General features: G+C 41.2%; 1 protein-coding gene across 3 annotated transcripts; it reads right to left on the minus strand.

Moving 5' to 3' along the window:
• Nucleotides 1-1,414: 1,414 nt before the first annotated feature.
• LOC124307317 (mucin-19-like) lies at nt 1,415-10,005 on the minus strand. 3 transcript variants are annotated; one of them, XM_046768842.1, is made up of 15 exons: nt 9,907-10,005; nt 8,997-9,230; nt 7,858-8,251; nt 7,432-7,725; nt 6,935-7,297; nt 6,439-6,801; nt 5,942-6,304; nt 5,351-5,809; nt 4,867-5,193; nt 4,384-4,710; nt 3,901-4,227; nt 3,418-3,744; nt 2,935-3,261; nt 2,452-2,778; nt 1,415-2,322 (listed from the first exon to the last, which is right to left on the minus strand). In XM_046768842.1, exons 1-15 carry the CDS (start codon nt 9,922-9,924, stop codon nt 1,805-1,807), a joined length of 4,968 nt encoding a protein of 1,655 aa, XP_046624798.1. In that variant the 5' UTR covers nt 9,925-10,005; the 3' UTR covers nt 1,415-1,804. The 3 variants fall into 3 exon arrangements, with proteins under 3 accessions (XP_046624798.1, XP_046624799.1, XP_046624801.1); XM_046768843.1 differs by lacking the exon at nt 4,867-5,193; XM_046768845.1 differs by lacking the exons at nt 4,384-4,710; nt 4,867-5,193.
• Nucleotides 10,006-10,471: the final 466 nt, after the last annotated feature.

Below are 10,471 nucleotides of genomic sequence, written 5' to 3' on the forward strand. Positions count from 1 at the left end.
TGAATCTTTTCTTATTATTTTGTTACAAAGATATATTTAATAAATATATCTCACTCTAATTGGGCTTTTTCAATCATTAATTTTCCCATCGAGTCAATATAAAGTTACCTTACAAAAATGCGATGTTAAATAATAAACATGTTATCATGGAGAATCCATAACTGATGCACTTGACTATTTAAAAATGTAATTGTTCCGAAATCTATCCTCTTTATAACAAAATAATGAGAAAAGATTCATAGTATCATCGAAAAAAAAAAACATTGAATTTTTTTGTAAGTTCAACTTTGACCTCGAATAACTTTTGAAGGAGTGTGACTATCGAAAACTTTGTAAGGACTTTTTTTGTAGAGCGTCAAATTTCCTACAAAAATATGCTTTGGTCCGCTAATTCAATAAGCCGTTGCAAAAATACGAAATTGCAAAATTTAAAAAAATTAATTCCTGTGTTATTTAAACGGGAAATAGAAATTCCCGATGCGCGACCTCTTAATAATAATATTAAGGGCTCTGCTTTTTATAGGCGTCTTTTCACACCTTCTCGGAAGTTTTTATATGAGGATTTTGAAAAAAAAAATTAGCCGTTTTTTTTGAATCAGCCTAATATATAATTAAATGTTACTGTGACAAATCGTGATCTGAACGATAGAAGTGATTTGCTTTAAATAATTTTGGTGATTAGGCTCGATACTGTGTCCAAAACATAAGTGTAATCGATTTGAATTATTCCCTTTGTGATACTGCAAACTTTTCGATTGACGTGAAATTTTAACAATCAGTCAAGTTTAATGAAATAAATATTTTTGTCTGTTTGGATTGCTTGTATTCAGTAAATTCCAAGACCTTGGTTCCAAGCCTCGGTTTAATGCGTCGCCCATTTTTTCAGAACATTTGAAAATCATCCCAAACCTGCTCTGGTAGAGTAGAGAACAAAAATTAGCATCTAGTTTGCAATTTCATGATGAACCATCGAAAAAAGCCACTTATTAGTAAAAAAGGTCGAAATGATCCATGAATACTTTAAAAACACGCAAAAATTTAATATAAATATTATGTATTTGTGAAACGAAATTTTGTATATCTTAAAACTTGTTTAATTAAAAATTTATCTGAATATTATCCATTGCAAATAAGTGGCGTAATTTGATGTCTTATAATCAGATTGCAAATTGGATGCCAACTTTTGTTTGCTACACCATCAGAAAAGCTGTGAAACTATTGGGAATGTTTACAAGAAAACGTGTACCCCAAGGAGGTTTTTGAAGAGGATCAATTTATGATCTTATTTGAAGTAATATCTTGGATAATTTACTGAATGCAATTAGTCCAAGCCAGTAGGAGAAAACTTATTTCATGAAACAGTATTAATGATTGAATTCCCGGTAAGGAATGTAATCAATAATGAATTACAATGTTCATAATGAAGGATATTTATTGGCAAATAAAACATAGCTCCTTAAAATTATACTTTGCTTCATGTAGTGCATCTTATCCAACTGCTTTCATTGAAGTTCATTCTATTAAAAATAGAATACATATATAGTTTTTCAATCATCTCAAAAAATCTTTTCACAAATTACAAAAGACTCTCGAGTAATCTCTGCATTTCGAGTTTCCATGAACGTGACACGCTTAAACACTTAAATATCATGAAATCGGACGTTAAGTTCTACGAGTCAGTTATGTCACGAAAATCATTGTAAATAGTAGAATAAATTCACACCATTGGCGAGGTCATTGAGAAGCCTTTTAACTTGTCTCTGACAATGAAATCGTCGAGGCAACTGTATTCTGCAGCTCCGTCTTACAGGCTCTGCGAGCTCTTCAAATTCTGTTCTTGACTTTGAGAAACTTGTTGGACAGCCGATGACGTATTGGACTCTTCTCGGTTGAATTGGAACGTGGATGAGGTTGGTTTAGTCTCCGTGAAAGATGCTGCAATTGCAATCGGAGCACCAGTACGGTACTGGAAGGGCTGTTGGTAAGGTACGGCCTTGGCGTGATCTATGTAATACTGTTGCTTAACGCCAGCAGGTAAGTGGGAATCAGTAATTTTTGCGAAGGGATAAGCAGGATTATCAGCACCGAAGTAGCCTTGGTAACCCTGGTAATTTTCAGGTCTGCCATAGAAGTTATTGTGTCGATAGCTTCCGTCGTAACTGCCGAAGCCTGGGTAGGCGGAATGAACGCTGGGCCCGTAATTGGTTCCAATGGCATTGTTGTAGGCATTGTAGCCCGGAGTGTAGGGTGAAACTGCACCAAATGCTGCAGTGCGGTAGAGTTCCGTGGCGTTATAAAACCCATCGGTAGCTTTTTCGCTTTCTAAAAATTCGCTGAACGTTAGTTTGTAATTGAGATTTTGACGTACCTAGCAAGTCACTGCCTCATCCTTAAGCCGTAAGTAAAGGTTCTACAGAATGGCTGGTAGATTAAAATAAGACTCAGAATTACCTGCAGGAGATTCGTTGCCTGTCGGTTTAACTTCGGATGAAACCTTGTCAGCGAACTTGACTGATTCCTTGGTACCAAACGGAGTAATGCTGTAGCCTGGATAAACAGTTGGGTTGTATTTGTTGTATCCGAACGTGTTAAATCCAGAATTGTACCCGGGAGCTGCACCATAGGGGTATTGATTGAAGGATTGGCTTGGGAAGGTCGGTCGATAACCGGAAACGAAAGTAGATGCACCGGGAGACCCAAATTTGGATTGGCTGGATGTTGCTACATTGCTAGTAACTGACGATGAGCTTACAGCTGGTACTGAAGCCTTCTCGTTGTCTGTAAAGTAAGACATGCGATTTGTTTTACGTTCAGATCAACTACCTAGAAACGAAGGTGGATTGATACAGCTGCTTTTTCAACGTCATTAAGTTACTGATGGAAAATGGTGCTCGGTAGAAAATCTGAAGGCAGAATGAAGGTGTTCAAAATTACCTGCAACTGCTCCACTGCTTGCTGGTTTGGTTTCTGTGGCAGGCGCATCAGTGGACTTGACTGTTTCTTGGGCACCGGATGGAGTAAAGCTGAAGCCTGGATACACAGTTGGGTTGTATTTGTTGTATCCGAACGTGTTAAATCCAGAATTGTACCCGGGAGCTGCACCATAGGGGTATTGATTGAAGGATTGGCTTGGGAAGGTCGGTCGATAACCGGAAACGAAAGTAGATGCACCGGGAGAACCAAATTTGGATTGGCTGGATGTTGCTACATTGCTAGTAACTGACGATGAGCTTACAGCTGGTACTGAAGCCTTCTCGTTGTCTGTAAAGTAAGACATGCGATTTGTTTTACGTTCAGATCAACTACCTAGAAATGCAGGTGCATTGATACAGCTGCTTTTTCAACGTCATTAAGTTACTGATGGAAAATGGTGCTTGGTAGAAAATCTGAAGGCAGAATGAAGTTGTTCAAAATTACCTGCAACAGATCCACTGTTTGCTGGTTTGGTTTCTGTGGCAGGCGCATCAGTGGACTTGACTGTTTCTTGGGCACCGGATGGAGTAAAGCTGAAGCCTGGATACACAGTTGGGTTGTATTTGTTGTATCCGAACGTGTTGAATCCAGAATTGTACCCGGGAGCTGCACCATAGGAGTATTGATTGAAGGATTGGCTTGGGAAGGTCGGTCGATAACCGGAAACGAAAGTAGATGCACCGGGAGAACCAAATTTGGATTGGCTGGATGTTGCTACATTGCTAGTAACTGACGATGAGCTTACAGCTGGTACTGAAGCCTTCTCGTTGTCTGTAAAGTAAGACATGCGATTTGTTTTACGTTCAGATCAACTACCTAGAAATGCAGGTGCATTGATACAGCTGCTTTTTCAACGTCATTAAGTTACTGATGGAAAATGGTGCTTGTTAGAAAATCTGAAGGCAGAATGAAGCTGTTCAAAATTACCTGCAACTGCTCCACTGCTTGCTGGTTTGGTTTCTGTGGCAGGCGCATCAGTGGACTTGACTGTTTCTTGGGCACCGGATGGAGTAAAGCTGAAGCCTGGATACACAGTTGGGTTGTATTTGTTGTATCCGAACGTGTTAAATCCAGAATTGTACCCGGGAGCTGCACCATAGGGGTATTGATTGAAGGATTGGCTTGGGAAGGTCGGTCGATAACCGGAAACGAAAGTAGACGCACCGGGAGAACCAAATTTGGATTGGCTGGATGTTGCTACATTGCTAGTAACTGACGATGAGCTTACAGCTGGTACTGAAGCCTTCTCGTTGTCTGTAAAGTAAGACATGCGATTTGTTTTACGTTCAGATCAACTACCTAGAAATGCAGGTGCATTGATACAGCTACTTTTTCAACGTCATTAAGTTACTGATGGAAAATGGTGCTTGGTAGAAAATCTGAAGGCAGAATGAAGCTGTTCAAAATTACCTGCAACAGATCCACTGTTTGCTGGTTTGGTTTCTGTGGCAGGCGCATCAGTGGACTTGACTGTTTCTTGGGCACCGGATGGAGTAAAGCTGAAGCCTGGATACACAGTTGGGTTGTATTTGTTGTATCCGAACGTGTTGAATCCAGAATTGTACCCGGGAGCTGCACCATAGGGGTATTGATTGAAGGATTGGCTTGGGAAGGTCGGTCGATAACCGGAAATGAAAGTAGATGCACCGGGAGAACCAAATTTGGATTGGCTGGATGTTGCTACATTGCTAGTAACTGACGGTGAGCCCACAGCTTGCACTGAATCCTTCTCTGTGTCTGTAAAGTAAGACATGCGATTTGTTTTACGTTCAGATCAACTACCTAGAAATGCAGGTGCATTGATACAGCTGCTTTTTCAATGTCATTAAGTTACTGATGGAAAATGGTGCTTGGTAGAGAATACGAAGGCAGAAAGAAGCTGTTCAAAATTACCTGCAACTGCTCCAATGCTTGCTGGTTTGTTTTCTGTAGCAGGTGCATCAGCGGACTTGACTGTTTCTTGAGCACCGGATGAACTGAAGCTGTGGCCTGGATAAGCAGTTGGGTTGTATTTGTTGTATCCGAACGTGTTAAATCCAGAATTGTATCCGGGAGCTGCGCCATAGGGGTATCGATTGAAGGATTGGCTTGGGAAGGTCGGACGATAGTCGGAACCAAAAGTAGATACACTAGGCGAATCAAATTTGGATTCGGTGGGTGTTGCTACATTGCTAACAACCGACTGTGAGCTTACAGCTGGTGTGGAAGCTGTCTCGCTGCCTGTAAAGTAAGATATGCGATTTTAGTAAGTTCACATTGACTAACTAGAAATGCAGGTGCATTAGTACAGCCACGTTTTCAATGTCATTTAGTTACTGATGAAGAAAATGGTGCTTGGTAGAAGATATGAAGGCAGTAAGAAGTTATTCAAAATCACCTGCAACAGCTCCGCTGCTTGCTGGTTTGGCTTCTGTAGTGGGCGCATCATCGGACTTGACTGGTGTTGCAGCAGCCACCTGTGAGTTGAGAGAAGAGTCGACAGTCGATTGGAAGGGAGCTACTACAGTGCTTGTGGTCAGACCAGCATCACTGTCTTTTACTGCGGATTGCACGGCAGCTTTGCTGAATCCACTGGATAGTACGCCAGCAGATGAAACACTCGTGACAGGAACAGATTGTACGGCAGCACCACTGTCTGCTACTCCGTCGATCGGGGAGTTGGAGACAGGAGCAGATTCTACAGTAGGTTTTGCAGCATCGGTCGCAGGTACTTGAGCTAGTGAGTTGTCCTTGTCAGAAGTAGATGCCTCAGCAGATTTGTTAGCATCAGCAGATTGTACTTCAGTCGGTGCATTGTCCTTCACAGAAGCAGTTTCTACGGCAGTTTTGGCAGTATCTGTAAAATGACACGATCATGTTGTAATAGCATGTACACAGGTTGTTCATGACAGATATTTTCTTATGTTTAATTAATTTGCATGGGTGTTCAAGCAAAGACGCTCAAAGTTAATAGTTTACAAAAAATTACCTTTCAAATTATCGCTGCCGACGGACTTAACCTCTACCTTAGCCGTATCAGAAGACTTGGTTGATTCCTTGGCGCCAAAACCGAAGGAGCCAAAGCCGCGATTGAATGCCGGGTCATATCTGTTTTGGCCAAAGGTATTGAAGCCCGGAGTATAACCAGAGACTGCGCTAGAGGCAGACGGATAATAGGATTGGCCTGCGAAGGGAGAACGGTAGCCAGATCCGAAAACAGGCACAGCGGGTGAGCTGAATTTGGTTTGGAAGGGAGATGTGACACCAGCAGTGGCTGCTTCAAAATTACTGGCAGGTGCCTTCGCGGTTGAATCATTTGCGACAGCAGACTTTACGGCTGACGTGCTGGCATCTGTTATATCACAAAAACTGGCTCTGAGGATACTTACAGATACTTTGGATGCGATTTGTTTTTGATATCTGATTACTTTGCGAGTACATTCGAGCAAAGTAGCTTGACATTGCGTACAATTCACACAAAATTACCTGCGGAAGCTTCGCTACTGACAGACTTGATCTCTACCTTAGTCGTGTCAGAAGACTTGGTTGATTCCTTGGCGCCAAAACCGAAGGAGCCAAAGCCGCGATTGAATGCCGGGTCATATCTGTTTTGGCCAAAGGTATTGAAGCCCGGAGTATAACCAGAGACTGCGCCAGAGGCAGACGGATGATAGAATTGGCCTGCGAAGGGAGAACGGTAGCCAGATCCGAAAACAGGCACAGCGGGTGAGCTGAATTTGGTTTGGAAGGGAGATGTAACACCAGCAGTGGCTGCTTCAAAATTACTGGCAGGTGCCTTCGCGGTTGAATCATCTGCGACAGCAGACTTTACGGCTGACGTGCTGGCATCTGTTATATCACAAAAACTGGCTCTGAGCATACTTACAGGTACTTTGGGTATGATTTTTTTTGATATCTGATTCATTTGCAACTACATTCGAGCAAAGTAGCTTGACGTTGCGTACAATTCACACAAAATTACCTGCGGAAGCTTCGCTGCTGACGGACTTGACTTCTACGGTAGCCGTGTCAGAAGATTTGGCTGGTTCCTTGGCACCAAAACCGAAGGAGCCAAAGCCGCGATTGAATGCCGGGTCATATCTGTTTTGGCTAAAGGTATTGAAGCCCGGAGTATAACCAGAGACTGCGCCAAAGGCAGACGGATGATAGGATTGGCCTGCGAAGGGAGAACGGTAGCCAGATCCGAAAACAGGCACAGCGGGTGAGCTGAATTTGGTTTGGAAGGGAGATGTGACACCAGCAGTGGCTGCTTCAAAATTACTGGCAGGTGCCTTCGCGGTTGAATCATCTGCGACAGCAGACTTTACGGCTGACGTGCTGGCATCTGTTATATGACAAAAACTGGCTCTGAGGATACTTACAGGTACTTTGGATGCGATTTGTTTTTGATATCTGATTAATTTGCGAGTACATTCGAGCAACGACGCTTGACGTTGCGTATAATTCACACAAAATTACCTGCTGAAGCTTCGCTGCTGACGGACTTGACTTCTACGGTAGCGGTATCAGAAGACTTGGCTGGTTCCTTGGCACCAAAACCGAAGGAGCCAAAGCCGCGATTGAATGCGGGGTCATATCTGTTTTGGCCGAAACTATTGAAGCCTGGAGTGTAACCAGGAACTGCATTGAAACCAGACGAATAGTAGGACTGATCGGCAAGAGGAGAGCGGTAGCCAGAGCCAAAGCCAGGTCCATAAGGAGTGCCAAAGTTAGACTGGAAGGGGGTTGGGGCGGCACCGAACGTAGAGCGACCTTGAACGAATCGTGGCTTGGAAAATGATTTGCCTTCAATAGCATCGAATTTTTTCAGGTGTTCAGCTTGAACTCTTTATATGCATATTCCTATATTCGATTGTTAGTTGGAATTGATTTGCGTGAAATTACCTGCAGGAGCGTTCAAACTGGCGGATCCAAATTCTACTTTGATTCCATCACCAGACTTCACTGCTTTTTCAGCAGTGCTAGCGGATTCTTTTTGGGCTGAGATGTCCAAGCTTTTGGCAGTCTTAGCTTTCACTTGAGCTTTGTTTGTCGGTTCGACTATCTCCGAGTCAGTCTTGACAGCTGTTATTTGTGCGGGTTCAGCATTGACTTCTGCCGATTTCAATTCCACTTTACTTTCCTCAGTAGGCTTGACGATCCCCTGCTCAAACTCGACAGATTGCCCTTGTTCTAAGGTACTGGTTGATGAAACACCCTCATTTTTGACAGGAATAACTGACTCGTCCTTAGGCAAAGCGGTGTTACTCTCTTCGATGTGTGCGGCCTGTTGAGGCACCTGAACAAACCATAGATTGTCACTATTAGACCGGATCAAATGCAGCTACGTAAATACGTGTGAAACGAAATAGTCTGGTTTTACTATTAACGAATTTTTAAAAATTTCCATTGCAATAGTGAAATTTCAAGTTTTTGAAATTTCCATAATAAAACATAATTTCCAGTCGCATGTCAGAAATGAGAGTGAGAGCGACTAAAAAGTAGAAAGTACTGCTGCCTAAGGATATCTCTGAAATATTTTCCAAAAAGTTTAAAGTATGTTTAGATTTCAGACGAGCAATAAGAGTCATACGGTAAAAAATGTACCTTGATAATAATAGTAATAATAGTAAAATGTGTATTATTTGTTCAATTGGGTCAGTATCAAGTAGCCGTGAATTGTCGACTTCACCTGGTTTTCAAATTTCAAATAATCACTTTATAACTCGTTTGAGGAGTATCAATGAGATTCATTATCGTCTGACTACGTCGGCAGTCATATTATTTTATGAGAACAATAAAACAAAAAAGAAAAAATAGCTGCAAACGAATTGCCAATGTGATCTTTTCCGGAATTAAGAAAGAGTGCTAAGTACACTGCAACTATCAAATACTCAGTATGGAATGAATATTTATTCTTTTCATAATCACGGTTATCGAACGATTACTAATAGAATTCTTTAATTGAAGGCGGGTTAAATTGCTTGTTTATCAGTATCTCCAAATTGATGATAACAAAAGAAGGGATATTCATCAGAAAGTACCTCAACACCGGTGCGTTCAGCTTCATTGGCATCAACCGTGGACTTGACAGCGGCAACATTGCTCTTCGGGGATTCGAAACTTTTGTTGTCAGTGAATGAGCCCGAGGAAGTTCCAGTATCGACGCTTTGGGCTCCTGAATATACTGATGGCACATCGGGATGATTATCACCAAAAAGGACGTCTGTCTTTGTCCGTTCAGAGGGAGCGGCGAAGGCCGCGGCCAGAAGGCAAATCTGGAAGGAAAAACAAAAGTAAGATTAAAAATTGGCTGAATTATGGATCGAATCTTCAGTTTATATTATACTCCAGGCTGTTGGTTAAGAATACCGGATTTTACGTTGAAGTAATCATAAATATCACACGTAAATATAGTTTTTGTTAAAGTTGAGGTGGACAAGATGCGAGGAGATGTTAAAGACGCGACTGGTTTATGGTTGAAACCAGCTATAGTGGTCCCTTTTTTTCCTAGGCTGTTATCGCGTTATATTTTAGTCATTACTGAAAGTGATTTTGGTATCATGGCATTCTTAAAATAGCATCGCCTCATTAAAATATTGCAGCCATAATTACTACCGCTCAATAATGATAAATAAATAAAGATTGTAACTGATGAGGAAAAAATAAGATAACTGCAATAAAATCAATACAAAAGACTAGACCTCGTTAAAATACTGTAGCCATAATTACTACTCCTCAATGATGATAGAGGTTGTAACTGATTAGGAAAAAATATGGTAACTGCAATAAGACTAATTGATTGGTAAGATCGTAAAATTCTTTATGTCGATTGTGCTGAATTATCGATCAATTAAACCCAATATGTTGTTTGGTATCCCCACTCAAGGGGACTCAAGAGAGAAGGAGAACTTATTTAACCAAAATGGGAAGAATTTGTTTAAAAATCCTCACCGCTAAAAATAGCTTCATGTTCAACGACGAATGTGAACAAAAGACTGACCACTGGTTTCGGGTGATTTCAACCTTTTATACGGTTGAAGGATCCTCCCAATGATTCCGCGATCCAATCAAATTTAGGGAACTAGAATTTTTCATTTTGTGCCATTGGTCATTTTGAAGGTGATTTACATAGTGTATGGAATTGGCTAAACTCATCGACGATAGTTAACCGTTCGAGGCGATTGCAAATTGAAAGATTACAATTTTTCTTGTTTAGCGTGTTCGTGGAACATTTGATATCTGCGTCGTGACGTAGGCCATGCCTGCACACATGGAGTACCGAAACAGAGATCGAGAAGAATATTATGAAATTTCCAGTTTACTGTCAGCGTTGAGGGATTTCAATTAAACTGTCAAAATCACTGCCCATTGTGAAAGAAGATCCAAATAAACAAAGTTTCCAAAAGTCTTCAGATAAAAAGATGTTAGTCACAATGCAGAGAAATGTTTCAAATTTTTTTTTTACCTTCCATATCTCGCAGGTTGAATAGCAGGAAAACAATCAATTTAGAGGGTG

This window comes from Neodiprion virginianus, chromosome 6, assembly GCF_021901495.1.
Source record: "Neodiprion virginianus isolate iyNeoVirg1 chromosome 6, iyNeoVirg1.1, whole genome shotgun sequence".
NCBI lineage: Eukaryota > Metazoa > Arthropoda > Insecta > Hymenoptera > Diprionidae > Neodiprion > Neodiprion virginianus.

What these genes read in the sequence shown, in the direction of transcription:
- LOC124307317 (XM_046768842.1), bottom strand. An exon ending in CTGAACGCACCGGTGTTGAG is followed by an intron (nt 8,252 to 8,996) that starts GTACTTTCTGAT and finishes TGGTTTGTTCAG; the next exon opens with GTGCCTCAACAGGCCGCACA. An exon ending in CAGCAGCGAAGCTTCAGCAG is followed by an intron (nt 7,298 to 7,431) that starts GTAATTTTGTGT and finishes GTCATATAACAG; the next exon opens with ATGCCAGCACGTCAGCCGTA.